Source organism: Colletotrichum navitas (genome assembly GCF_030913465.1).
Source record: "Colletotrichum navitas strain CBS 125086 chromosome Unknown LY79scaffold_25, whole genome shotgun sequence".
Taxonomy (NCBI): Eukaryota; Fungi; Ascomycota; class Sordariomycetes; order Glomerellales; family Glomerellaceae; genus Colletotrichum; species Colletotrichum navitas.
In genome coordinates this window covers 303,937-331,825 of record NW_026850571.1, presented here as the reverse complement: position 1 = coordinate 331,825, position 27,889 = coordinate 303,937, and the positions used below count along the sequence as shown (strand labels likewise).

Sequence of the window (27,889 nt, the reverse complement as noted above, 5' to 3'; positions counted from 1 at the left end):
TTTCAGTCTCCTTGAACCAAGATAGCGAAGAAGAAGAAGAAGAAGAAGAAGAGAAGGCGAATGAATCAAAGCCAAGAATGACATCAGCTCAGTCGGCGCCGCAAACGACGGACGACCTTTTCGCCCTGAAATCAGATCGCATCGTGGGGAGGGGGGCGGGCCATCCCATCCCATCCCAGATCAGCCCCCCGTCCACTTTCCAGAGTCTCCTCTTTTGTTGAGAGAGTCGCGCCCAAAGCTCCATATGTTTCGTTGAAGACGAGGGAAAAAATAAATAAACAAACAAGACCAGGATTGAATATGGAATAAAACAAACTTCCCACAGCAACATCACTGGGAAACAACCCCCCCTGACCGTGTGCTTTCCGAGACTCGAGATGTCTTGATTTGACATCGACGGGATCGACAGAGTAGCTCCATGTCAACAAGTACCCTTCAACTAGGGAGGCTCTGGTTCAAGGTGACAAGATAAAAGAATGCCACGATACATGACAACTCATCTCCAGTCCCCCGTGTACCCCAGCCTGCAGCCTGCTTGTTTATTCCTCACTCGGCGTGAGTGATGGATGCCCCCTACCGCTCGTTCGGGGATCCGTACCAGAACTTTGTTTGAACCCATGCATGCAAGCATCCATGATTGCTCCGGGGCTGTACGTCACCCGTTGCGCTCGACCCCGCCGCGAACCCGAGGTCCGGGCCCGAAGTGCCGGTTAACATGGCCGAGAGCTACTGCCGGGCGGCGGGGCTCGAAACTACCACGACATGAGGGGGAGGGGGAGATCGACCCTCGGCCGCCTCTCGGCCTCGGTGATGTCTATAAACTCAACGCGTCTTCGCATCGTCTCGTCTCGTCTCGTGTCATCTCATCTCATCGAGCCCATTAGCACCTGCACCCAACTCAACAGTGCCATTCGTGCCCGTCGACCGTCGTGCTCGCCCGAACAGACGCCATCCGAGCACCTCCTTTTCTTCTTCCTCCTCCCCTCCCTCCCCCTCCCCCTCCCCTTCCGGGCCTCGCCAGTACGGCTTGAGACCCCCCTCCCGCAAGGACTAGCCCAACATGAGGTAAAAACCCATCTCGTTCTGCTGATCGACCACCCAACAGTCGCCGCGGCTAACGTCGCCGCCCTAGTGACCAAGAAACACCCTTCGGCGAGGACAACCTCCCGCCGAACCGCACCCGCGCCGCCCTCCCCCTCCCCGTCCCGTCCCTCGCCCTCGACTTCCGCATCGTCGTCGACCTCGACCCGCTGGTCCCCGTCGGCGTTGGCCCCTTTGGCCAGCGGAACTGGATCTCCTTCTCCGGCGGCGTCTTCACGGCCCGGTGGGGCACCGGCACCGTCGTCCCCGGCGGGCAGGACAGCCAGCTCGTCGTCGCCGAGAGCCTGAGCACCGCCGTCGAGACGTCCTACCTGCTCAGGACCGACGACGACGCCCCCGCCCACATCGCCGTGCGGACCACCGGGTGGCGGACGGGGCCGAGAGACGTCATGGAGAGGCTGTTCGACCCCGCCCGGGCCGACGCCGTCGCGCCCGACGAGTACAGCTTCCGCCTGAGCGTGAGGATGGAGACGGGCGACGAGAGGTACCGGGACCTCGTCAACACCGCCATGTGGGTCGGCAGCGGCGCCAGGCTGGGGGCCACCGTCGTTTACGACGCCTACCGGGTCGTCTGAGGTGGCCCATGTCGAGTTTCCAGCCGACGAAGTGATGAGGGCCACGGGAGGACATCTGCTTTTGCCCCTACCCCTTTCTCACTCTATCTAGTTCTTTCGTTAACCGTAATGATCATGAGTGTGTATAGAATAAATTTAAATTTAAAAAGAAGGGGCAAAAAGTGCTGTTGACGAATTGTTTGTGACGTTGTGAATTATTTCCAACATTTGACATCAAGCATAAATAGAAATGTGTTGAATCGCCATAACTCAAATACCCCCGATATTGGATTAAATATATTTAACCAACAAACATGGCGGCTTATCCGCATCCGACGGTTCACAGAATACGTTGCGGCTGACCTGCTTGTCTTTAGATAACAATAAAAACCAAGCATATATGAGCCGACTGGCTGTCTGGGCTTGAGTGATGCTCCCGTTATTTCTACCTACGAACATGGTTGACCGATCACACAACCCACCCGCGCGGCCTGTATACACGCTGCCTCATTGTGGAAAAGATTTCTTACAGGCTGCCGCCCTTCAAGGCCCTAGAACTGGCATACAGGAAGAACACTTTGGGCTCATCACGTCCCTTCTGGCAGTTTGCGACCCGTCGACTCTGCACGGGGGTTCAAGGTTGATGGCAGATGATTAGAAAATGTGTCAACACAGCACAGGCACTGCAAAGACACTCAAAGCTGTTGTCCAAATACGGCCTTCATTATTTTCTCTCCGAATCGACATCTAGCAATGCAGTATCCAGACGGAGGAGACCCAGTACATCGCCGCAAGATCCCCATATCCCCCGAACGTGCCTCTTCGACATACCCTGTCTTCAACATCAATCGAGCTGGCCATCATGTTCATGCCATGTCTTGAGATAGCCATAGATCAAGGTGCGTGCCGCCTTTACAACCTCATCCACCATGCTTTTTTGAGTCCGTGGTGGCTACCACTGCGAAGTTGGCCCAACCGATCCCCAAACGCCTCGCAAAAAGCACAAGCCAAGTCAATGAACCCTATCCGTCCGTTGGCGACGGGAAACCACCCCCCCCTCCCCTTTCATCAGTGGACACAAAACCCTCCCTCTCTTGCAAACATTCGTGTCCAAAGAACGGGTTTTGTCACCCCCCCTTCCCCCTCCTCCCCCCTCCCCTATATCCAAGCAAGTTTACACAAGGCCGTTCCTGACCACACGTCGATGGCCGACGACGAGGGCTCACATCCACAAGCAGAGCTTCCCGCTGGCGGTGCCGCCGGCGACCCAGTCCATCGTGGGATGGAACTGGGCGACAGCAGGGACGGCCGAAATGCCGTCGCCGCCCAGCTGGGCTAGCTGCTCTCCGTTGGCGGCGTAGACGTCGACGAAGCGGTTCATGTTGCCGATGACGAACTTTTGGATGCCGTCCCTGGGCCTCCTATGCCACTGCGGCTTGAGGATCGTGACCCAGCGGCCGGTCTGGTTGTTGTGCTTGACGACCTCCTTGGGCTCCATGCCGCTGTTGTCCCAGGCGTCGCGGTCCGCCCAGTCGTAAATCTTGATCGTGTCGTCGTACGACGACGTCGCGATCTGGCCGCCGGGGCTCCAGGAGGCGTGGGAGACGGAGAGCCTCGAGTCGTGCTCGTAGAGCATTGCGGGGAAACGCATGTCGCCCTTGCCCTTGATGTTGCGCAGGTCCCAGATCTTGACGGTCCGGTCGAGCGAGGCCGTCGCCAGCAGGTGCGGCTCCCGGGGATTCAGAGAGAAGCCGCCTATCTTGTTATCCGATAGCTGCCACGTCTCAAATCCCTTGGGGTCTCGCGTGTCTACCTTGCCAACAGCGCCGCCCAGGGTCGAGAAGTAGATGAGGTCCTTGTCTGTGAGGGGGACGTCGATGGCCGACAGCGGGACATCCTCCTCCTTGTCCGCGGGCTCCCAGACAGGGACGCACATATCCTTGGCCAGGTCGAGAACACGAATGGTTGAGTCGTACGATGAAGTCAACACTTTCTGGTGGTCGAAAGGCGAGACGATGATGGTGGTGATTGTGCGGGAATGGATCTTGTAGGCGCCAATCTCGGGCTCCTTCCACTCGACCTCTTGGCCGTCGTCCTCGTCGTTGCTCTCCGGAGGGCCCTCCTGCGAGGCGTCGAAGACGCCGAGGGCTCCCTCCTTGTCGCCGGCGAAGATGAGCGGCTTTTCCTCGGTGGGGTGAAAGGTCGAAGCATATATCCGTTGAGGGCAGATCTTGATGTCTACAAGCACGTTAGCAAAGAGCGAGTCCCGCGGGCGATACGAGGACATGGGCCTACCGTTGGGGATCCATTTGTCGTAGAGGTCCAACTTCCCCATCTTCCTCCTCAGGTCCTTGAGGTCCTTGTCGGACGTGTTCTCGATATCCTCGTCGGTAAAGGTCGGCACACCGGGCTGGGCGCCGCGGGGCACCAGAGAACCCAGGCCATCGATGCCCTTGTTGAACTTTTTGCCCTCGACGGCGATGTCGCCCAGGCTGAGGGTGCCACCGACACGCTTCCTCTTGGCCTTTTCCTTGGCAGCTTGGTCCTCGATCTCGACCTCGTACTTGCGCTTGAGCGTCTCGTTATCGGCGTCGAGCCCGGCGACGCGGGCACTGCGACGGACAGGGCCGGTGGGGGCAGCTGCCGCCTCCCTCTTGACAGGAGCGGACCGGGGTTTCGGAGCAGCTTTTGGCTTCGCAGGCATTATCTTGTTTGAAGTATGTGCCAGGTCTTTCAAGATGCTCTGGTTCCTGGCGATGTTTTCCCGGCGCATCCGCTCAAAGGCGCTGATGGCCTCCTCGGGCTCCTCCTTCTTCTTGATCGGCATGGTTGCGATTGGCGACAAGAGATTGGCGGTAAGAGATTGGCAACACTTTCAATCCGAGGTTACGCGGGAAACACGAGCCAAAAACTCGCAACTCTGATTGCCGTGGGCGATCTCGCTGAATGCGCCACGCAGGTTTGGTGTGGGTGACTCGGTTGAGGGTGAGATGCTGAGGCGTCGTTCTTTACGTGAGTTGAATAGGATATGTATAGGATATACGGAGCCAATGACAAGATCTGACACGGTTGCGAGGAGTTGCAAAGTGACGCGGTTTCGACAATCTGAAGTGATTGATGGATGGGTTCTCGCAAGCAAGCGTGTAACCGACATCGAGGCCTGCAATTGATCGCGACGGACATTTAATTGACCAAAGAACGCGTCGCAACGCGTCTCGTCCTTTGCCGGGGGTTAAAGATGGATTACGTCAGATTGTTTACGTCAGCGAGGGATTAGTTAGGGGACTTCCTCGGGTAAGTCCCTAATACCTACCTACTATGTATAGCTCATCCAGTGTCCTGGTACGGTACGTACCGACAGGGAATAGAAATTTTGTTCCCCGGGTAGGGAATACCAAAAGGTGCGCGGTAAAGCATCGCCAGCATCTGGCGATCGCAAAAAAACAAAAGGCTTCAATTCAACCGACGACGCATTGCCCCCAGCTCGCCATGTCTGCTACCACGCTGACACCCTTCCTCTACCAAACGAGGACGATCCTTAGGGCCTCCGCGGCTCTCCGGTCTCTCTCGACATCCGCAACCCGTCCCCATGCCTACCCCAGAACCCGCGGCGAGCAGAGCATCCCCTTCGAATGGGACAGCCCGGCCAACGAACAGCCCGACATCCCCAGCGGCCTCAACAACCCTGAAAAGTCCACAATCACCCCGACCGAGAAGTTCATCTTCCAAAACATCTTTGCCGACATTGCGAAACGCAGCGGCCGCCTAGACCCCCACGCCGCCGCGGCCGACCACCAGGAGGGCGAGTCTGGACCCCGCGACGCCATCCTGAGCAAGTTTCCCCGCTCCCTGCGACGTGCGGCCCAGGCGGCCTTGGAATTGCGCGAGGCCCCGGGCGACGACTCGTCCTCCTCTCGCATCTCCTTCGCGACGGAAGAGCAGCATCACGATCCGGATGCGGGCCTCGAGGCCGAGAGGGAACAAGCCGCGAGGCTAGAGGCCGCCCACAACGAGATCCGGACCCACGAGATCGTTAGGCTGCAAGCCCTCCTGGACCAATGCAACACCGATGTCGAGGTGTGGGACGTTCTGGAACGCGACGTTTTCTCCATGGTCGCGAAGCTTGGCATTTCCGAGGACAGTCAGCAGGTGCAGCAGCCACCGCCGCAAACGGCAAAGAAGGGCAATGGCAGGCCGAAGCGGGCCGAAAAGGAGGCGGCGGCCACGACGACGGCGGCTGGGCCGTCCCTCGCCATGGAGTCCCACGGCCCCCTCTACTCGATGCACCTTCTCCAGGGCCTGAAGACCCTTGACCAGTCCTTCGCGCGGTCGTCCGCACTAGCCCTCAACGTCCTGCCGCGCGTCAAGGAGCTCGGCCTGGCCTCGTACGTTCTCGGCGTCTCGACGCCCTTCTACAACGAGCTGGCCTCCATCTTTTGGTACCGCCACGGCGACACGCAGGCCGTGCTCGACGTGCTCGACGAGATGCAGTTTGCGGGGCTGTCCTACGACGAGCAGACGCTGCGCCTGGTCGACACCATCGAGATGGCCCTGGCTTCCTTCCGCCGCGGCCAGCTGGGCATCTTCTCCAAGGCCATCGGTGCCATGCCGGCCTACAACCTGGACGTCAAGTCCCGCGTCGAGCGATACGGCCGGCGCGTCCGTCGCAACGTCAAGGAGCAGAACGGCAAGGCGAGGTACTAGGATTTCTGGCGCTGCGCCGGGGTGGGTGTATGTAGGAAAAGGGGCTGTCCGCCGTACCGGCGCTGTGTACAAGAAAGATACTGTAACATTTTTTGTATTATTAAACACTGGTCATACCAAGCATGATTCTCACGGATCGGGAATACAGCCGCCGGCGCATGGCTCCTTTGGCTGGCGAGAGGTGCCGAAACACCGACGACGAGCCGGCGCCCGGTTATACTACCATTACCGAAGCATCTCGATGTCTGGTGACACAGCAGCCGTAAGCTGGCGCGCGCGAACACAAATCATTCTGGGTGAACCCCAAGCCACCGAGCTTGAATGCTTTGTCCCTGGCCTGGAATGTCGGATGTTTTTTTTCCCCCTCCGTCTTTTTGTGTTTTTCTTTCGTTCCCAGATGCTCCAGATTTGGAAAAAAAAGTCGAAAAGTCAAAAGTCAAATCCGTCGCAGGGGGCGGTCCTATTACATACAGATTGTGATGGCCCCCAGGCTAGGCCGAATGTTTGTAAACAACGAATCTTGGACCATCCTTGGACCCAGAGGTTATATACCATGCGTTGTCCATCTGATTGATTCGAGAGCCGTGCCATAGTGGTCTGATAAACAGCTTCTTCATCTTGGCTTCAGAGCTGTTTAGAACACTTCCAGATGCCCAAGGCAGACAGACCCTGCTGAAAGCTTGGATCGTGAGGCAAGGAAAGAAATAAGCCATGGCGGTTGTTGGCAAGACGTAGCATCTTTGACTGGTCAAGGCACACACAGCACCAAGCAGAGCCACCTCAGCCCTGTGAAGCTCCGAGAAGCCGCACACGCATGGGGTCATTGTAGCTGTTGATGCCGTTTCCTCGTACTCATCAAACCGAACTCTACAGGGTCAGCCCTACTCGTCTTGATCACCTTGTGAATTGTCTAGAAAGAACACACTCTTCATGTGAATGCCTACCCTTCCTCCCGATACGTGAGTAGCGAGCGTTAGGACGCGGCGAGATACGTGTTTGCCTTCATCGTGTCATGTTCGACCAAGTTGAGCTTAAGTCTGTTTCGTCTCATCATCGACAGCGCGAAGAAAAGTGTGAAGGGCTGACTGGATCCTTCCAACATCCCATGTTCCAAGTAAGGGAAATCAATCCTGTTGGATTGAGTTGAGCCAATGACGATAAACCCGAGATTCAAACAATAAAGTGGAAAGAGAGAGAACATCCAGACAGAGAGACCAGTGAGTAGTAATTGCTAATTTCAGTGCGACTTATCCATGATGTATTTCAAAAAAAGATACGTTAAAGTCAAAACACGGTGAAGGGGATTGAATGAATGATTGATTGGATTGATGATTATCGTGAGAATTGGCAGGTGAGTTGAGTCTGTCTCACCGTCAAAAGGTGAAGTTGCGGCCAGTGTGGATTGAACACACGACCTTCAGATTGATTGAATGAAGTTTCCAGGGTTCAAACCCACTTCAGTCTGACGCTCTCCCAACTGAGCTATGTCCGCCGCCGTCTTCGAGGTTTGGCGTCCAGTCTAGCAACTATCAAGTCCCGGACCCGCGGCATCATACAGATGGCCATCGTGACGGTCGGCCGGCATACAATGAAGAGACTCTCGCATATATAGACGTCATTAGAAGTCATGAGGGCGGTGTCGACAGGCCCGGCAAGGGCGTGTGTATCACGCCGTAAGATTTCGGTCCGCGAGTCATTCTTGAGTCTGAGACGATACATCGCCCTCGCAAAGTTCAGCCTCAAATAAGGTAAATTTCATTTTTTCCTATGCGCATTTCATCTTTCTGATATGCCCCGTGGGGGAAATGATACCCCCGCCCATGGTCGCTGGCTGAGATGTGGCCATGATGCCCTATGTTGAAAGGAAATAAATATGAAAAAATAAAATAAGAAAGTGCAGAGAATTCTGCTTTTCCATGTCGTAGAGTCATGACTCGTGTGAACACCCAAATATCACACACACACACACACACACACACACACACACACAGACGCATAAGCCATCGGGTGTATGCGTTGCCTCCCATTCGGTCCAAGCCCGCTCGATGGCGGCAAACAACGTCGGCATCTCCTCCCCTCCGTTTACCACCCGCGGGTGGCAAGCTTCTCATCGGGCTTCAGGCTGTCGCAGTTGATGCCGACCATGGCCTCACCGAGGCCCTCGCTGCATTCGGCGAGCACCTTGGCGTCCTTGTAGTGGGTCGTCGCCCTCACGATGGCTTTGGCGCGCTTCGCCGGGTCGCCCGACTTGAAGATGCCGCTGCCGACGAAGACGCCGTCGCAGCCGAGCTGCATCATGAGCGCGGCGTCGGCGGGGGTGGCGACGCCGCCGGCGGCGAAGTTGACGACGGGGAGACGGCCCAGCTCGGCGGTCTGCTGGAGCAGGGCGGGGTCGACGCCGATCTCGCGGGCCATGGCGCGGATGCCGATGACGCCCTCGGTCTCGAGGACGGCCTTGGCGCGCGCGATGTCGCCGGTGACGGTCTTGACGTGGGTGACGGCCTCGACGACGTCGCCGGTGCCGGCCTCGCCCTTGGTGCGGATCATGGCGGCGCCCTCGGCGATCCTGCGCAGGGCCTCGCCGAGGTTCCGGCAGCCGCAGACGAAGGGGGCCTTGAAGCCGGCCTTCTCGACGTGGTAGACCTTGTCGGCGGGCGTGAGCACCTCGCTCTCGTCGATGTAGTCGACGCCGAGCGCCTCGAGGATCTGGCACTCGACAAAGTGGCCGATGCGGGCCTTGGCCATGACGGGGATCGTGACGGCGTTCTGGATCTCCTTGATGACGGCCGGGTCCGACATGCGGGCGACGCCGCCGTCCTTGCGGATGTCGGCGGGGACGCGCTCCAGGGCCATGACGGCGCAGGCGCCGGCCTCCTCGGCGATGCGGGCCTGCGCCGCGTCCGTCACGTCCATGATGACGCCGCCCTTGAGCATCTGCGCGAGCCCGGCCTTGACGGCGAACGAGGTCTTGGCGGCATCGCCGTTGGTGCCGTTGGCCTTGGCTGCTGCGTCGTCGAAGGTCATGTTTGTTTTTGGGCTGAGTGAGTCGCGGTGGCCGGGAATAAGACGGCTTGGTGAGCTCCAAAGGGTTATCTTTTTTTTTTCTTCTTTTACTGATCAATCAGAGAGAAAGGCAGGCCTCGAAAAGGGCAAAAGAGGATTCGGGATGCTCCGCTTCGTGATGGGGGGGAGGTAGGGGGGGGGAGGTCTACACTGACAACGTCTCTTGTATGCGGAACCCGGAGGAAAGGGGATGAAGGAGAGGAACGCACAAAGGGGAGTGGCAACTAATAAGTAGTGTATTATTTTTCCACGGTGACAACTCGATTATGATGCCGGCAGCGACAGATTGGACGAGAAAATTTTTATACTTTTGCTATACCGAGTCATCCCGTTGGTGCCCGCGGGTGGGAGAGACCCCTTTGCCCTTCACCGCAGCATTACCCCCTACTGCGTATAGTAGATTACGATTGTGCCTGGGAGACGGTCGACAACCCACCCTCGGCATACCTAGGTACCGGTAGACAGATGCATAGGCCGACTCGGCGGCGACGCCTGGGCGTAAGAGGACCTCCAGGGGCCATGCCGCCCGCCTTGTGACAGACACGGGACGGAGGGTTGGCTGGTGAATGGTGATGGGCAGCGGGCTGACCGACCTCGGAAAGGCAAGATACGGTTACTCCGAACCTTCACGGAATGGCAGTGTCATCGAAGCTTACGTAGTATGCCTCCAGTGTCCATGCCCCCAAGTCCCAAGCCCAGCCGTAGTTAGCGGCCCCCGCACCGGTGTTTGTAGGTAGTTCTACATGGCCGAGTATCTGATGAGACGACGGACTATATACTACGGTGCTGTGCGCGTCCTCGCATGCCATGTACATCGTACAAGAGCATAAGCCGCAGGTGGATCTCCGATCTACTGATGAAGGGGGGGAGGGGGGCAGTGGATGAGGGCCGGCTTGAGTGAGCATGTTTGTTATGCATGTTTGGTCCGACATGTCAACTCCGAACGGCGGCGAAGGTCCATTACATACATACTACGGAGTACAGTACTCTGTATACTATGTACTCGAGGGGGGCGGGCGACGGGCGGTTGCCATCGGATGTTAAGCCGAGAGCCTCCAACTCCATCGCGCCGCCTACCGCCCTGGCTCTTCCGCGCTAGAGGGTGTCAAATACTATGACATGTCACACACTATCGGGTCAGATCTTTGACTCTGCAGCATGTTAACGGTAGTGTAGACCGGTTCTTCAGCCCCTTGTATGGCTTTCTCCTCGGCCGCCTTTCCGAGTCTCGTTGTTCCGCCCTTCGTCGACACACCGACTAACAACAAGCGCGCCCAGATCGAAGAGCAAGGGTATACCACGAACCTCCATAGCCAAGGCTTGTCACGCCCACGCCCTGTTCAAGCAGTTTGGAACCTTGTTAATGTGCCACACGGGTGTGAATGACTCAACCGTAACAAGTGTAATTTCCAACGAATCTTTCCCTCGAACCTAAAGAACACTCTCTGCGCATCATCTTCGACAACATCGATTCTTGAACGCCATGTCCACCGTCACCGTTGGCGTACTGGCGCTCCAAGGCGGCTTCCAAGAGCATGTCCAGCTCACGAGGAAGGCCGCCGCCTGGCTTGCGACGGCCCAGTCGCCGACGACGCCGAGCCCGAATGCCGACATCGCAGCCATCGAGGTCCGCACCGACGCAGAGCTCCGTCGTTGTGACGCCCTCATCATTCCGGGCGGAGAGAGCACCACCATCTCGTTTGTCGCGACGCAGTCCGGGCTGATGGAACCCCTGAGGGAATTCGTCAAGTGAGTATATGGGCCCGTCGAATCTTGTCTGTTCATGATGTCATTTGAGAAAAGAAGAAATGAACAAAAGAAGAAGAGAAAAAAAGGAGAAAAAAAGAAAGAAAAAAAAAGAGAAAAAAAAGAAAAAAAAATGCGAAAAGGAGGTGTGGGGAGAGCATTCCAGCCGAATGTTTCCCACCAGTTGTTAACAGCAACCAATTTTTGTCCCCAACTCGACGGCTTTTTTTTTGCCTTGATTTGATCAACGTATGAGACAAGATCTAATCCGTTTCTGCCGCTCCAGAGTCAAACGCAAGCCGGTATGGGGTACATGCGCAGGCGCCATCCTGCTCGCCGATGAAGCCAACGCCACCAAGAAGGGCGGCCAGGAGCTCATCGGGGGCCTCGGCGTGCGCGTTCAGCGCAACCACTTCGGCAGGCAGATCGAGAGCTTCGTCGCCGATCTCGAACTGCCGTTCCTGTCGCAAGATGACGGGGGCGCCGAGAAGACGGCTCCTGCGCCCTACCCCGGCGTCTTCATCCGCGCGCCGATCGTCGAGGAGATCCTCACGACGACCGGGTCAGCGGCGCCCTCCTCGGTCCGAGTGCTGGCCGTCCTCCCCGGGCGCAGGACGATGGCCGCCGAGGGCGTCAGCCAGAGCACGGCCGACGACGCGGTCGGCGACATCGTTGCCGTGAGGCAGGACAACATCTTCGCCACGAGCTTCCACCCCGAGCTGACCGACGACATCCGCATTCACGCGTGGTGGCTGAAACAGGTGCTTCGGTCGGTGGCATCGACGTCGGCATCATCTGCATGAGTTGCGGACATTACGATTCCCATACGATGATATCATGACTCATCGTAGAAGCAAACCAGGCCAAGCCACAGCCGCAGAGCCATCGATGAAGAGCCACGCACCAATGTAAGGCGTGATCCTTCCTGCAGCGACGCTGGGTGAGGTGTGTGTGTGTGTGTGTGTGGCATGCCGCCCCATTTGTCCGCTCTGGCGGCAACAGTTGGAAAGTGGCATCAGCGGTGGCGGAAATAACAGGGTTTTTTACAAATCTTGCATCGCGCAGGTACGCCACCGGGAGATGAGTCGCAGATGTTGGTGCCAGTCGCAACGGGCTGGGATGCATACGGTCCGTATTGTCTGCTTTGTCCTCGGAACTAAGGGGGGGGGGCTTCGTCACGTTGTCTCGCATTCAAACTAGGAAGAGAGAGAGAGAGAGAGAGAGAGGGACTAGGACGTGGCCTATGGGAACGACCAGAGGTACGGGGGAAACTTCTAGGGAATTCTTTATGGATGTCATCAATACCACTACATAGACAGACAGATGCTCTCCACGGGCCGATAGAGAAGAATTAGACATTAGATATGACGGACTCGTCAAGTGATCGCCTGGCTTGGCGAAGCCGTCGACACAAAGAAGGCGTGGCGACGATATTGACGTGGTGAAAGAGTGTATCGCATTTCAGATCCTCATGAGGCAAGATATCGTCTTTCGTTTCATCAGATCCAGATCTCAGATCTTGACACACGTCATGTGCGCGTGCAAGGCAAAGCCATGATGGCAAGCGTGAGACTCCGGCCCATGATGAAGATACCTTGGACGATGTCTCACACCGAAGCCTTGCTGGCTTAGATCTGCCATCTGGCTCAAAAGAGTGCTTGATGCGGGAAGTATCCGAAGAGGCTGAGGGGAGGGGTCACCACTCCCCCCCCCCCTCCCCAAGCCCATAACGTGGTTGTTCTCAGGGTCCTTTAGACACCGGTGTCATCGTTGAGGGGTTGGGATAGGCAGCTCTCAGTGGGAAAGAATTCATAATTGGGGTCTTGATCATCATCAATCAACTACATTCAGTAAATAGTCACGCCTGCATGGCTGTATGCTTGGAGAGGATAGCGCTAGGGGGAAAGACAATAAGCGTCGTCAGAATATAGAGAGCAGAGCGTAAAAACTAACCACCAACCGATGAAGAATCTCACGATGGGCGGGATGACGAAGCGTTGTGACCGTAATTTTAAAAGACTCTGTCTAACTACAACTTTGCATGATATTCTGATATTCTTTCTTCCGAGCCCCCCACCCCCCGTATATGATACTGTTCCAGATACTCTTATATGCTGGAACTTGGGAGATATTCATGCATCAAATGTGTAAAAGGAAAACATTGAGATGAGCCTGAAAGGCCTGTTGGGGAAACAGGTGTATGCAACCTGGGCCCAAAGATAACCGATAACACCCCAAACTACCACGCTCGCGAGATTTTTCGTCTGTACTATTTTGAAGCCTCCATCAAGCTCCAATCTTCCAATGACGCTCATGAAGAAGAAAGCAACAAAAGAACAAGGGCGCTCATGCCAAACACCAACATCCTGTCCGAGGAGACACGCCGTCCCGCTCCCTTGACGGTCACGGTCGCGGTCGCAGTCGCGGTCTTCTCCTCCGTCACGAAAACCGTGGCGGGCGCGGTGGCGCCATCGGCAAAGTTCCCTACGTCAAAGGTCTGAACGCGTCCGTTGTAGCTGATGGAAGATAATGAGGGCGCGGTCGAGGGCACGGCGGGCGCGGTTGTGTAAGTTCGGACGACGGCGCGGGTGGTGGTCAGACCGGGCTCGCTGACGGTTTGGAGGACTGTCTCGGTAACGACGACGTCGGCCGGGTCGGCGACAGCCGGGACAGTCGGGACAGCCGGGACAGTCAGGACTGCGCTGAAGGGGGTCGGGCAGTTGCTGCAAGTGGCCTGCGTCGTTGTGAAGCCCTGAGGCAAGACATTCCCGACTGGCCGGCATGAAGCGAGGTTGCCGGTGCAGGTTTGCGTAACGGTATATGTCTGTGGCTGCAAGCCCTGCGGACAGTCGGGGCAGAAGGTGGCATACACGGTTTGATAGACGATGGTGATGGGCTCGTCATCGTTTGTGGCCCCCGTGGGGGCGAGTTGGCCGGGCAAGATGTAGATCGAGATCGGTTCTACCGTGGTGACCGAGAGAGTGGCTAGCGTGATGGTGGAGGAACAACTGTCTTGTCTCCGCTGGACCTTTGCGCCTGACATAACGGCAGCGAATGCAAAGATGTAAGGATGCATATTTGGGCGAGGTGAAGGGAGGGGTGGTTTGCTCAGATGCAGCCAGGGGAGATGGAATGCGGACAAACCCTATATCAGGACATTCTCGAGGAGGTTCGGCCCGGTATCGTATATGCCTCTTTAGAGACGGCCGCCAAGACGTCCATGCAATATGACGTCCGTCCATCTCCGGACATAATGTCACAAAGGGCGTCAACTCTTTTGTCCACAAACGGGTGAGCGTGAAAATCTCTACGTAGCGGCCGGAAGCCACAAAGGCCGCCAAGGCCGGGCTCGAACGGCGATGAGGAGTGGGCCGAGGGGGGCCAAACCCGAAAGCAAACTGGTCAAGATTTTGTAAATCTGCAACCGTAATAACGTCTGAATGAAGCCTCAAAGGCATAGCCTCTCTCGGAGCCCCCTTCCGGGTGCAGATAGTGACATGGCAGCCCGGTAGGGTCGCCTCGACTGCCCCGGAGGAGGGGGGGGGGGGGCGCTTGTATGTTACCGTAGTCAACTGGATCCCAACAGCTTCGATCGGGAAAGGCGCTGAGCCAAAGCTCCATCAGAATGGTTCTATTGATCTCAAAGGGCTGAGTCTAGAGTCCATGGGTGTGTGTGTGTGTCATGTCTTAGCCTGACTGACCAACCAGCGTCTCGCTCGATGACTCTGCGCACTAGCAACTATAGTCAAAAGATGGTCCGTCATTCCCGTAGCTAGGTAGTGAGTGTGTTTGTGGAGCTAAACATGCTAGTAGCAGACTTTGCTCGACCGGCGCGAGACACTCGGCATCGAGCATCACCCGCTCGACCAACCCACCCGCTTGTGTTCGTTTCCGGCCGTGGCGTCGAAGCCTCCAGATGGGCCTAACAGCCGAGGGAGGGTGGACGAGATGATCCGTCGCCAGTGACAGATCAACTACACGAGATGCTTCGACGTTTCTGTCCAAGATTGGCCTCAGCTCCCCTTGAACGGCACTGCGTCGACCCGGTCATCGAACTGTGAAGTTATTCCCGGTAACGCATTCGTAAGAGAAGACGCAGCTAATCCAAGACATGTCAACAGCTAGCGAGTGTGACTAACCCGGAAAGCAGAGGAACCACCAGCATCCTTCTCTTCTCCTCGGAGTCGGACATCATGAAGTGCCTAGGGCGAGGGACGGCTGTTGTCACCCCAACCGCAGGTGCGCGCCATTTTCTGCCAGAGTTTCCTTGGTGTTGGCAGCGGCAGCGGCAGAGGCACATCTGTAGATGCCTCCGCCCCCATCGACCGCCAACCTCGACGGGCGACAACAATGGGATTGTCAGCATTGAGGGGGGATTCCTACCTCGTATTGGTCTTGGCAATACCGGAGCATTCCGTCGCTGCTCCCGGAACGACAGACGAGCTCTTCGTTGACGGAATTGTCTTAGATCTATCCTCCCGAGAGGCACACATCGTTCGTCGGAACGAGGAGCCATGGCTAGAACCGGCAATCAAACGGGGAAACCATGGAAACAGCAAGTCATCGTTTTCCCTGCTTGCGATATGGAGAACTCTGTTGTCCCCGGGTGGCATGGTCGACCACTTCCTCGGGCCGTCATACACTTTCGCCACGGGATGCCCTCCCTCTCGGCCTCGCTCTCTCTCTCTCGCCTCCTATAGCTCTAATATCCCCTCCTTTTGCACCTCGTAAGTACCGGAAAGCTGGGAACAATCTCAACTCAAGATATCCGTCGGGCAAGGCGTTGTAATTCAACTTGGTGTAAGCCCACCGGATCTTCTTCTTCTTACTCCTCCTTCTCCTCCTCCTCCTCCTCCTCCTCCTCCAATAGTTGCACAAGAGCGACATTCCACACCGATATAAGTCATTCCGCTCGACAGGGACGAAACAGTCTCACGGCAACGAGAAAAGCATAGTACAGTACCTTTTCCCCTTCTAAATCGAGAAGAAAAAGGCCACAAGCATCGTGGTCGTATCGAGTCTTGGTAAATATCGGCCTCGAGGCGCCCGTATACTTGAAGACAAGACATCGTTGGCCTTCTTATCTCCTCTCTGTTTCTTGTCCACCGTTGGACCAGTGGCGCTTCCCGAACATCCCCAAGAGATGCAATCGCATGAGAAGTAGCGACCATTAGCTTTTCACAGACAACCATTACATCTTCCCATCGAGAAGGAAGAAAGTATAGAAACATCATATCTTGACTACGCAACAAAGCAAGACCTGTACACCCGAGAGCAAGCCGATTGCTGCCGTCAGGCCTCCCAGCCCTGGTGTCTAGGACGGCCTCGAGACTATCGTGCTGGCATCGCGCAGCCGGCCTTCATCATGAGGTTCGTCCCGGCGTTGAGCCTGCTGGCCGCCGCCGGCCAGTCCTGGCTCGCAGCCGCGCTGCCTCAGTTCCCAGACAACCCCGTCTGCCCTGCCGGCATCACGTCCGTTGAAGTGCAGCCGGTGCAGTTGATCATCAAGCAGCCCATATACATCAGCGCCTACCTGCCTGTCAACACCACCTTGGTGCTTGGCGACGGCATCACACTCACAATCACCAATGCACCCGTGACACTGGTCACCGAAATCGACAAGCTGGGAACCACGACTTCCCAGGCCACTAGGTAAGCCGCCCCGTCCACCACCACAAGTTGTTCCCACTATCCAGGCAGAAGAAGCTCGCATGCTGACCAGGGACTAGAATCCTGCAACAAGTCTCCTCCTCTCCCAACGCCTACGTGACCATCACCAGGGGTGGCCATTCTGGCTCTGTGGCGAGCACAATCACAGTTTCCCCCACGGCCCCGGGTGGCATCGGGACGTACTTGGTCTACACCCCTTTCGGTTCTACAGGGCCCACGGCTGCTGGTAATGTCGGATCGCCGGCGGCCACGTTCAATGGCGGAATCCCAGGCGCCAGTCCGGCCTCGATCCGTTTGACTACCCCTCCAGCAGGCCCCAGTGCCGGCTCGTTCCCGCAACAGTTCACCGGACCGGCGACAACAGTCCAGATCGGTGGTGCTCAAGGGGTGCCCAGGAACTTTACCGTCGTGGACTCGGCCAATTCTCGAGCCACAGTCTATCAACAGACTTTCGACAGTTTCTCCATCACGGTAACCGGGCCCGGGAACACCATCACCGTCTTCGGCAACGCCGGCGTGAATCCCGACACCATCACCATGCCCGCCGAGCGGCAGACGGCCAGCGGCGGGCAAGGACTGCAGATCATCCAGGCTTCCGGAGCCCAGGCCTTCCCTGCCAGGCTGCAGACCATCACCGTCGGCAACGCGAACGGCCAGGCGGGAACCTTTACTGTTCTTCCTACTTCTGGCAGTGTCGGCTTCGTGGTCGTCCAGACGTCCGGCCCGGCCGGTTCTGCACAATTCGCCGGTCCCCTCAGCACGATCACAGCCGGCGGCAACAACAGAGATACTCCCGTCACGCTGACTATTCCTCCTACCGGCACCGAGCAGACCGGCCGTGTTATCGTCCAGCCCGCCGCCACCAGCTTCACCGGCCCGTTCACGACCATCACCACGGACGGAAACACGGGAACCGTCCCGGTCACCCTGACGGTTGTGCCCGCCGGCAGCCCGACCCTGGGAACCGTCATCGTCCAAACCCCGTCTCAGGCGGTCCGGCCGCAGGTCTTCAGCACACTGACCGCGCAGGCTGTACCCGGCAGCGGCGCGACCGCGACTTTGCCGCCGTTCGGCAATGACCCCGCGGCCCAACAGACCGGTTTCGTTCTCGTTGCCCCGGGCCTGGGCGGAGACGACCCGGCGACGAGCCAGCCTCCTGTCCTGTCGGCCAACCGTGTGCTTATCCAAGGCGAGTTCGGCGGGGCGAATCCTCTGACTGTGACGCTGCCGACTCAGGGAGGCAACTCGGTTGCCACCGTCGTCGAGCAGCTGCCCGTCGGCTTCAACTCGGCTGCCGGCGGTGGTGCTGGTGGAGCTCCCGCTGCACCTCCGGCGGCCTCTCCGGCTCCGAACCCAGTTCCCGATCCTGCCGTCAACCCGGCCGGCACAAACCCGGCTGTTAACCCTGCCGGCACAAACCCGGCCGTTAACCCTGCCGGCAGCCCGGCCAACCAGGCCACCAACGCCCCTGGTGCACCAGGTGCACCGGGTGTTAACCCGGCGCCCCAAGGCGCCCTTCCGCGACTCACCAGCGGATTCTCCGGATCTGTGCCCACCACCATCACCTTGCCACCATCCGGAGCCCAGTCACTCGGCCGGGTCTTGGTATTGACCCCCACGAACCCACCTGCTGGAGATGGCCCTGCTGGCGCTGACCCTGCTGGCGCCGGTGGTGCCGGACCGGCTGCTGCCCAGCCCGCCAACACCATCACAGCCGGTTTCCCAGGATCGCAGATCACAACAGTGACCATCCAGCCCACCGACGGCGCTGGAGGCGCCCCTGCGGTCTTGGTGTTGACGCCGAACCCTGCTGGCTTGGCTGCGACGAACCCTGCCCAGGGTGCTTTGCCAGGGTCGTTCACCACTCTCACTGGGTCATTTGCAGGTGCAACGCCCACCACTTTGACTCTCCCTCCTGCGGGAACGGATACGGTGGGCACCGTCGTGGTGCTCTCCAACCCTCTGGCAACTCAACCAGCCGGCGCCGGCGGTGCTGGACCGGCCGGACCGGCTGCTGCCCAGCCCGCCAACACCATCACAGCCGGCTTCCCAGGATCGCAGATCACGACGGTGACTATCCAGCCCACCAACAGTGCTGGAGGCGCCCCTGCGGTCTTGGTGTTGACGCCAGACCCTGCTGGCTTGGCTGCAACAAACCCTGCCCAGGGTGCTTTGCCAGGGTCGTTCACCACTCTCACTGGGTCATTTGCAGGTGCAACGCCCACCACTCTGACTCTCCCTCCTGCGGGAACGGACACCGTGGGCACCGTCGTGGTGCTCTCTAACCCTCTAGCGACTCAGCCGGCCGGTGCCTCTCCTTTAGCTCCAGGACAGCAGAACCCAGCTCCGGGCCAGCAGAGCCCAGTTCCGGGACAGCAGAACCCAGCTCCGGGACAGCAGTCTCAAGTCCCAGGACAGCAGACTCAAGTTCCGGGACAGCAGAATCCAGTCCCAGGACAGCAGACTCAACTTCCGGGACAGCAGAATCCAGCTCCTGGCCCGGCAGTCCCGCAACAGAGTGGCGGCAGCAGCGGTGTACAGCCGAACCCGGCACCCGGGGCGGCCGGCGCTTTCACAACGATACAGTCCGGCTTTGGCGGTCCGGTCCCGACCACCTTCACGGTTCCGCCGGCCGATTCTAATAGCCCTGGTACCGTCGTGATCCTCACTCCTACTAACCCAGCAGCTGCCCCTCAACTCACTCTCCCCCCCGGAGTGCCGTTCACGACGGTCACCGCTCCCTTCTCGGGAGACTCCCCACTAACCAATGTCTTGCTGCTAACAGGTACTAACACTGTAGGAACGGTACTCGTACAGGTCCCGTCTTCCCTCTTCACGCCTTCGCCATCAGGAGGCGATACTAACCGCGGGGCAAACCCTAACATCAACATCAACAGCAACACACCCGGCGGCCTTCCAATCGTCAACATCCCACCCACAAGCATCAGCATACCGGGGGTTGGCATCTTCCCCAGCGCCAACCCGGGCCTGGGCCTGTCCGCCATCACCGTGACACAAGGAGGGCCGGTGGCGACCACGCAGACTTTCCTCCCGACCGGCACCAACTCTGTGGGCATCGTGGTTATCCAGACGCCTACCACCGGTTTGGCTGGCGCTCCGAACGCTGCTCAATTCACAACCGTTGTGCAGGGCTACTCCGGAACCGTCCCGACGACGACGACTCTGCCGCCGACGGGATCCAACTCCCTTGGCATCGTGCTGGTTCAGACACCGACGGCCCAGGTCAACATCCTCCGGACCACCACCGTCGGCTTCACCGGAACAGCTCCCACCACCGTCACCGTGCAGCCCTCCGGAGGCGGCTCCAGCATTGTGGTCGTCCAGACCCCCTTCCCGACCCCCGCGGGACCGCCCTCGGCTACGGCGAGCGACTTCACCACGATCCAACAGGGTTTCACCGGGGCCGCGCCGACCACTATCACGCTCCAGCCCACCGGAACCGACACGGTTGGTACCGTTGTCGTCCAGACGCCCTTCTTCTCCGGAGGTGCAGTCCAGCCAACCCCTGCCGCTGGCGCGGGCGCGGCGCCCAACATCATCTTTGTTACAATCACCACCGGAGGCCCCGTGGCGGCGACTTCTACGATCCTGCCCACTGACCCCAACTCCGCCGGCATCGTGCTGATCCAGACCCCGACGACGGGACCGGCAGCCACAGCTGCCCCCAGCGTTCCGAGCGGCTTTGTCCTAACGACAGTCGTTGGCACCGGTTCCGTGCCAACCACGGTGACTGTTCCGCCGTCTGGCAGCAACCCGGGCAGCGTCATTGTCCAGCAACCTGCCGTTACCCAAGCCCAGGCCCAAGTGCCAAGCGGCTTTGTCCTCACGACAGTCGTTGGCACTGGTTCCGTGCCAACCACGGTGACCATTCCTCCGTCTGGCACCAACCCGGGCAGCGTCGTTGTCCAGCAACCTGCCGTTACTCAGCCCCAGGCCCAAGTGCCAAGCGGCTTCGTTCTCACGACGGTTGTTGGAACTGGCTCTATTCCTGCCACGGTTACGATTCCGCCTTCTGGGTCTAATCCAGGTAGTGTGATTGTGCAACAGCCTGCCACAGGCCAGCCACAAGTTCAAGTTCCTAGTGGATTTGTCTTAACTACAATTACTGGAACTGGTTCTGTCCCTACTACTGTCACGATCCCGCCATCGGGCAGCAACCCGGGCAGTGTCATTGTGCAGCAGCCTGCCACAGGCCTGCCACAAGTCCAAGTTCCTAGTGGATTTATTCTCACGACAGTTGCTGGAACCGGCTCCGTCCCTACTACTGTCACGATCCCACCATCTGGATCCAACCCAGGCAGAGTTATCGTCCAGCAGCCTGCTACAACCCAGGCCCAGGGACAGGTCCAAGTTCCTAGTGGCTTTGTTCTCACGACAGTTGTTGGCACTAATTCTGTTCCTGCCACAGTTACGATCCCGCCATCTGGATCTAACCCTGGAAGTGTAATTGTTCAACAACCTGCCACGACTCAGGCTCAAGGACAGGTTCAAGTGCCTAGTGGATATGTCCTGACTACAGTTGCTGCAACCGGCTCAGTGCCTACTACTCTCACGATCCCGCCGTCAGGCACCAACCCTGGAAGTGTAATTGTTCAACAACCTGCCACGAACCAGGCTCAAGGACAGGTCCAAGTTCCCAGTGGTTTTGTTCTCACAACAGTTGTTGGAACTGGCTCTGTGCCTGCTACTGTCACAATCCCGCCATCTGGATCTAATCCGGGCAGTGTGATTGTTCAACAACCTGCCACGAACCAGGCTCAAGGACAGGTCCAAGTTCCTAGTGGGTTTATACTTACAACAGTTGCTGGAACCGGCTCTGTGCCCACCACTGTCACGATTCCCCCGTCGGGCACCAACCCCGGCATTGTGGTTGTTCAACAACCTGCCACAGCCCAACCCCAGGTTCCCAGTGGCTATGTTCTCACAACGATTACCGGGACCGGCTCCGTGCCTACTACCGTCACGGTCCCCCCGGCGGGCACCAACCCGGGCAGTGTGGTTGTTCAAGAGGCCGCCGTTACCCAATCCCAGTCCCAGTTCTCCATCGGCTTCAACATCGTCACCACCGGATACTCAGGCTCGGTGCCTACGACGACGACCATCTTCCCTACTGGTACTGAGAGTATTGGCACCGTCCTGATCCAGACCCCGACCGGTTCTGCCGCCGCCGGTGCTGTTCCCGCTCTTACCCGCACGGAGGGCTATGGTGGAAGCATTACGCGTACGACTACGCTGGCACCGACTGGACTGCAGACGGTCGGTGACGTTCTCGTCCAGACGCCGACGGTGGGAGCTGGCGCATCTAGCGCCCTGCTTAACCAGGTCGTCTTGACGAGTGGCTACGCCGGTTCTGCGACATCCACACTCACCCTCACGCCCTCGGCGGCTGGTGACCCGACAACCCTGGTTGTTCTTACGCCTATTGCGTCCAACGTGATCCCGCCAACGTCGTCCTCTGCTCAGTTCGTCACCTTGACGGTGGGCTACCCCGGCTCTACTATCAACACCGTGACCATCCCGCCGAGCAACGGAAACCCCACGGGCACGATTCTGATCGAGACGCCTTTCTCCTCTGGTCAGAGCAACACCGTCTCGGCGACGTCGTTTGTCACTACCACCATTCCTGGATCAGTGCCTGCCACCTTCACTCTCCCGCCCGCGAGCACCGATCCCAACGGTGTGGCGACGGTCATTGTCCAAGATCCCTCTGCCGCCGTCGCTGCGGCTTCCGTCGTCACCCGCACCACGGGCTTCTTCGGTTCCGCATTGGCGACGACGACTTTGGCACCAGCTGTCAGCGGAGATCCTACGACGGTTCTTGTCCAGACGCCGTTCCCTACGTCTGGTGTGGCTTTCGTTACCACCACCGTGGGCTACACGGGCTCGGTGCCAACCACCGTCACCATCTTCCCTTCGGGAACGAGCACCGTTGGTGCCGTCATTGTCCAGACGCCTCAGTCAGACCCCGTCACGCCCACCAGCGCTCCGACAGCCCCTGCCTTTTCCTTCATCACCGTCTCTACCGGTTACGGGGGTGTTGGAACGCAGACCACTACCGTTCTGCCAACGGGGACCAACAGCGTCGGTCTCGTTCTCGTCCAGACTCCCACGGATCCTGGCGCCGTGGCGCCGTCCATCACGGGCTACATCACAGTCACATCGCCGTACTCTGGCGCCGCTACTCGCACGACTACGCTGCCCCAGAGCGGCACCGAGGCTCTTGGTGTTGTCGTAGTCGAGGTTCCTACCCAGGCAGGCATCTCATCAGCCCAGGGTTCTGCACCGGCCCCATCCGTCACCCAGTTCATCACAGTTTCCACCGGCTATGATGGCGTTGGAACCCAGACGACGACGTTGTTTCCCACAGGCACAGCATCAGTCGGCATCGTCATCGTCCAGACACCCACGGCATCTGCTTCAACGACCCCTGCTCCCAACGCCGCGAGCTTCGTCACGACGACCTCTTTCTGGGACTCCACGGGAGCAAGCACATCGACCGTCTTCCCTACAGGAACCCAGTCTGTTGGAACCGTGTTTGTGGCCCATCCAAGATTCGCACGGTTCGTCTCCAGGACCACCGGTCACTCGGCGGCTGGCTTTTCCACGACGACCTCACCCTCGCTCAGCGGCACGGAGATCATCGGCATGGTTATCTACTACACACCCTTCGACGCCGTGTCGGCAACTTCGACTTCCTCCGACATTTTGCCCAGCTCAGTAGCCACGACAACGCCTGCCCCGGCCTCGTCCGCAGCGTTCGCCACGCTTATCAGCACTTACTCCGGCTCTACTCCGACGACCACGACCATTGCTCCCACTGGAACTGACACCCAGGGCACCGTCATCGTCTTGGTACCAAGCTCGACTGATGGGTCTGGTTCGGCATCAACTGATGGATCTACCGCTGTCACGACCGCTGGGCCTGCCGTGACCTCGGCAGCAAATGCCGGCTTTGCGACGCTCATCAGCACCTACGGAGGCTCGGTGACTTCGACCTCGACGCTCCTCTCCCCGGGAGCCACTCAGGGTACCCTTGTCGTCCTGGTCCCAAGCAGTTCTGCCAACGCCGGAGTATCGTCTGCTGCGAGCCCAACAGGCGTTACGGGCCCGGGCAGCGCTCCATCTGCAGCTTTGGCAATTGTTACCTCCACCTATGGGGGCTCTGTCGTTTCGACCTCGACCATTCTCCCCTCGGGATCGGATACTCAAGGTACTCTTGTCGTTCTGGTTCCAAGCAGTTCCGCTGGAGCCGGCGTGTCGTCCGTCACGAGCCCGGCTAGCGCTCCATCTGCGGCTTTGGCGATTGTTACCTCAACTTATGGGGGCTCAGTCGTCTCGACCTCGACCATTCTTCCTTCAGGGTCAGATACTCAAGGTACCCTTGTTGTCCTGGTCCCTAGCAGTTCCGCTGGCGCATCGGTCGTCACAAGCCCGGCCGTCGACCCGTCTGCGGCTTTCGCGACTCTCACCTCCATCTACGGGGGCTCTGTCACCTCGTTCCAGACTCTGCTGCCCTCCGGCAACGATGCAACCGGCACTGTTGTGGTTTTCGTCCCGAGCAACGTGCCGGCGTCTCCCGCCATTACCCCAAGCGCCAGTATTGTCACGGTCACGTCGACATACGGCGGATCCGTCGTATCGACGGCCATCACGTCGCCGGGTCGCCCCGGGGACCCCGCAACCGCCGTGGTCTATGTTCCTAGCAGTATCATTTCCCCGGCCCCTGTCGGGAACAGCCTACTCACGACTCTGGTATCCACGTACTCTGGTCTGGTCCCGTTGACGAGCACACTGGCCCCGGTCAACGCGAACGACGTAACAACCGTCGTTGTTCTGCTCCCAAGCTCTGCCAGCGCGGCCACCGGGGCGACGCCCTCTGAAACCGCCTCGGCGTTGGCTGCCGGCCTCTACACGAGCACGTACGGTGGCTCGGTCACGTTGACGTCCGTTGTTCCCACCGGCCCCTCGGGTCAGCCTGGTTTCACCGTCATCTACGTCCCTAGCAGCACGGTTGATCCGACTGCGACAATCACTGACTTGCCTGCTGGTGGGTTGTTCACGAGCTTCTATGATGGCTCAGTCACGCTCACTTCCACTTTGCCTTCCGGATCGGCGGGCGGATCGGGAGCTACGATTGTCTACATCCCTACCAACAACGCGGCGCCCTCTTCCACCGCCGCCAACAATGTGGGCGGTTTGTTCACGAGCTTCTACGACGGCTCCGTCACTTCCACCTCCGTCTTATCAACGGGGCTCCTTGGCCAGCCTGGTGCAACGATCATCTATGTTCCGAGCCCTTCTGCTACTCCGGCTTTACAGAATGTCTTGACCAGTACCTACGGAGGTTCAGTCACGTTGACTTCTGTCATCCCGAGCGGCCCCCTGGGACAGCCTGAACAGACTGTCGTTTTCGTCCCGAGCTCTTCTGCTACTCCAGCTTTACAGAATGTCTTGACCAGTACCTATGGAGGCTCAGTCACGTTGACTTCTGTCATCTCGAGCGGCCCCCTGGGACAGCCTGAACAGACTGTCGTTTTCGTCCCGAGCCCTTCTGCTACTCCAGCTTTACAGAATATCTTGACCAGTACCTATGGAGGCTCAGTCACGTTGACTTCTGTCATCCCGAGCGGCCCCCTGGGACAGCCTGAACAGACAGTTGTCTTTGTCCCAAGCCCTTCTGCTACTCCGGCTTTACAGAATATCTTGACCAGCACATACGGAGGCTCAGTCACATTGACTTCTATTATCCCGAGTGGCCCCCTGGGACAGCCTGAACAGACAGTCGTCTTCGTGCCAAGCCAGACTGGTGCTGTGGTGTCGCCGTCAGCAGCGCTTCCCAACGTCTTGACCAGCACATACGGAGGCTCAGTCACGTTGACTTCTATTATCCCGAGCGGACCCCTAGGACAGCCCGAACAGACGGTCGTTTTCGTCCCGAGTCAGACTGGTGCTGTGGTGTCGCCATCAGCAGCACTTCTCGACGTCTTGACCAGTACCTATGGAGGCTCAGTCACGTTGACTTCTATTATCCCGAGCGGACCTCTGGGACAATCCGAACAGACGATCGTCTTCGTCCCGAGCCAGACTGGTGCGGCGGCGTCGCCGTCAGCAGCGCTGGCCAACGTCTTGACCAGTACATACGGAGGATCTGTCACGTTGACTTCTGTTATTTCCACCGGCTCTTTGGGCGAACCTGGACAGACGGTGGTGTTTGTTCCAAGCCCCACGGGTGCGATTGCAACCCCGTCGGCAGCGCTGCCCAACGTACTGACCAGCACATATGGAGGATCTGTTACGTTTACTTCCGTCATCCCTACTGGTTCTCTAGGGGAACCCGGGCAGACTGTCGTGTATGTACCAAGTCCCACAGACGCAGGTGCGCTTCCCAACATTCTCACCAGCACGTACGATGGATCCGTCACGTCTACTTCTATTATTCCTACCGGTTCCTTGGGTGAGCCTGAGCAGACTGTGGTGTATGTTCCAAGGGCTTCCCGAATCTTCTCGTTCGCCACCATCACCGGCACTTACAGCGGCCTGGTTCCGACGACGACGACGGTTCTGCCTACTGGCGCTGACGACCTTGGCACCGTGATCGTTCTCCAGCCCACGTCTGCCGCCAGTGCTCTTCCTGGTTTCTTCATCACCACCACCAGCGGATATCCTGGCTTGACGACGTCGACGTCGACCATCTTGCCCACCGGCACCGAGTCGATCGGCGCCGTCATCGTCCTGGTGCCCACGAATACGGCCTCCGTCAGCTTCGTGACCGTTACCAGCGCGTACACAGGCGTGATCCCATCCGCGACCACCGTCTTCCCAACTGGAAGCGATACCGTTGGCACCGTCTTCCTCCTCGAGCCCATCTCGTCCGCAGACATTTCGTTCACCACCATCACCAGCCCGTACACCGGCTCATCGGCCTTGACTTCCACCATCTTGCCGTCCGTCTCCGGGCAGCCGGGCACCGTGGTCGTGTTGCAACCCATCCAGTCCATCGCGGCATCCGACGCCGGCCTATTCACTACTGTCACCAGCGGATATGGTGGCTCGGTCTTTGCCACGTCCACGATCCTGCCTGCGGGCGCCGACACCATCGGCACCGTTGTCGTTCTGCAGCCAACAGGTTCCGCGACGCCCAGCGTCACTGTCTCGTACACGACCATCATCAGCACTTACGCCGGGTCTCTGCTGGCGACGTCGACCCAAGCACCCTCCGGCGCCGATACGGTCGGAACGGTCGTCCTGCTCGTCCCGGCTTCGAGCGTCTCTATCCCGGGGGTCTCGTCGTACACCACCGTTACCAGCATCTACAATGGAGCGGCGCTTTCCATCTCCACAGCCGCGCCCTCGGGCACTGACACTGTTGGCACCGTCATCATTTTCCAGCCTTCTTCCCCAGCATCTTCACAGCTGCTGCCCACTGACCTCACGCCAAGTTCGAGCGCCGGTTCGAGTGCCGGTTCAAGTGCTGGTATCCTGCCCGGCATCTTTACGACCGTCACAAGCGGATACACTGGCTCCGTCACGCAGACAACGACACTTCTCCCTGATCCAAGCGATATCGCAAGTATCGGCACCGTGGTTGTTCAGGTTCCTCAGTCAGCACTGTCACCTGCGCCAAGTTCAAGTGCCGGAGTTTTGCCTGGCATCTTCACGACTGTCACAAGCGGATATGATGGCTCTGTTACTCAGACAACAACACTTCTCCCTGATCCAAGCGATATCGCAAGCATCGGCACTGTCGTTGTTCAGGTTCCTCAGTCAGCACTGTCACTCGCACCAAGTTCAAGTGCTGGCGTTCTGCCGGGCATCTTTACAACCGTCACAAGCGGATATGCTGGCTCCGTTACGCAGACAACGACACTTCTCCCTGATCCTAGCGATATCGCAAGCATCGGCACCGTGCTTGTCCAGGTTCCCCAGTCGGCATTGTCAAGTAACGACCTCACAGGATTGTCGAGTCCATCCTATACCACCATCTTCAGCACTGGAACCGGAGCTGTGGCTGCCACGACGACGATTGAACC

General features: G+C 58.5%; 8 protein-coding genes and 1 non-coding gene across 9 annotated transcripts; 4 read left to right on the top strand and 5 right to left on the bottom strand.

Annotated features, from left to right (window-relative positions):
* Positions 1-1,060: 1,060 nt before the first annotated feature.
* Positions 1,061-1,676, top strand: LY79DRAFT_669320 (uncharacterized protein; the record flags this gene model as incomplete). The annotated part of the gene is made up of 2 exons (XM_060563626.1): positions 1,061-1,065; positions 1,133-1,676. The coding sequence occupies 2 exons, from the start codon at positions 1,061-1,063 to the stop codon at positions 1,674-1,676; spliced, it is 549 nt and encodes a 182-aa protein (XP_060414799.1).
* A 1,127-nt stretch (positions 1,677-2,803) lies between these two features.
* On the bottom strand, positions 2,804-4,904 carry LY79DRAFT_631081 (WD domain-containing protein). Its single transcript, XM_060562174.1, has 2 exons — positions 3,951-4,904; positions 2,804-3,893 (listed from the first exon to the last, which is right to left on the bottom strand). The coding sequence occupies exons 1-2, from the start codon at positions 4,480-4,482 to the stop codon at positions 2,878-2,880; spliced, it is 1,548 nt and encodes a 515-aa protein (XP_060414798.1). The 5' UTR covers positions 4,483-4,904; the 3' UTR covers positions 2,804-2,877.
* Positions 4,905-5,144: 240 nt separating this feature from the next.
* LY79DRAFT_514206 (uncharacterized protein) lies at positions 5,145-6,359 on the top strand (the record flags this gene model as incomplete). Its single annotated transcript, XM_060554577.1, has 1 exon — positions 5,145-6,359. The coding sequence occupies one exon, from the start codon at positions 5,145-5,147 to the stop codon at positions 6,357-6,359; it is 1,215 nt and encodes a 404-aa protein (XP_060414797.1).
* A 1,387-nt stretch (positions 6,360-7,746) lies between these two features.
* On the bottom strand, positions 7,747-7,851 carry LY79DRAFT_t109. The gene has a single exon. It is a non-coding gene; the product is annotated as a tRNA-Phe (tRNA).
* A 590-nt stretch (positions 7,852-8,441) lies between these two features.
* LY79DRAFT_514233 (pyridoxine biosynthesis protein) lies at positions 8,442-9,383 on the bottom strand (the record flags this gene model as incomplete). The annotated part of the gene is made up of 1 exon (XM_060554583.1): positions 8,442-9,383. The coding sequence occupies one exon, from the start codon at positions 9,381-9,383 to the stop codon at positions 8,442-8,444; it is 942 nt and encodes a 313-aa protein (XP_060414796.1).
* A 1,522-nt stretch (positions 9,384-10,905) lies between these two features.
* On the top strand, positions 10,906-11,971 carry LY79DRAFT_579325 (SNO glutamine amidotransferase; the record flags this gene model as incomplete). Its single annotated transcript, XM_060560019.1, has 2 exons — positions 10,906-11,171; positions 11,455-11,971. The coding sequence occupies 2 exons, from the start codon at positions 10,906-10,908 to the stop codon at positions 11,969-11,971; spliced, it is 783 nt and encodes a 260-aa protein (XP_060414795.1).
* A 1,196-nt stretch (positions 11,972-13,167) lies between these two features.
* Positions 13,168-14,701, bottom strand: LY79DRAFT_552082 (uncharacterized protein). Its single transcript, XM_060557693.1, has one exon. It carries the CDS (start codon positions 14,242-14,244, stop codon positions 13,480-13,482), a length of 765 nt encoding a protein of 254 aa, XP_060414794.1. The 5' UTR covers positions 14,245-14,701; the 3' UTR covers positions 13,168-13,479.
* Positions 14,702-18,017: 3,316 nt separating this feature from the next.
* Positions 18,018-18,914, bottom strand: LY79DRAFT_552078 (uncharacterized protein). Its single transcript, XM_060557692.1, has one exon. The coding sequence runs from the start codon at positions 18,587-18,589 to the stop codon at positions 18,071-18,073; it is 519 nt and encodes a 172-aa protein (XP_060414793.1). The 5' UTR covers positions 18,590-18,914; the 3' UTR covers positions 18,018-18,070.
* A 4,431-nt stretch (positions 18,915-23,345) lies between these two features.
* On the top strand, positions 23,346-25,349 carry LY79DRAFT_488277 (uncharacterized protein; the record flags this gene model as incomplete). Its single annotated transcript, XM_060553305.1, has 3 exons — positions 23,346-23,935; positions 24,263-24,778; positions 24,923-25,349. Coding segments are annotated over 3 exons (1,533 nt in total), but the record flags the coding sequence as incomplete, so codon positions are not given.
* Positions 25,350-27,889: the final 2,540 nt, after the last annotated feature.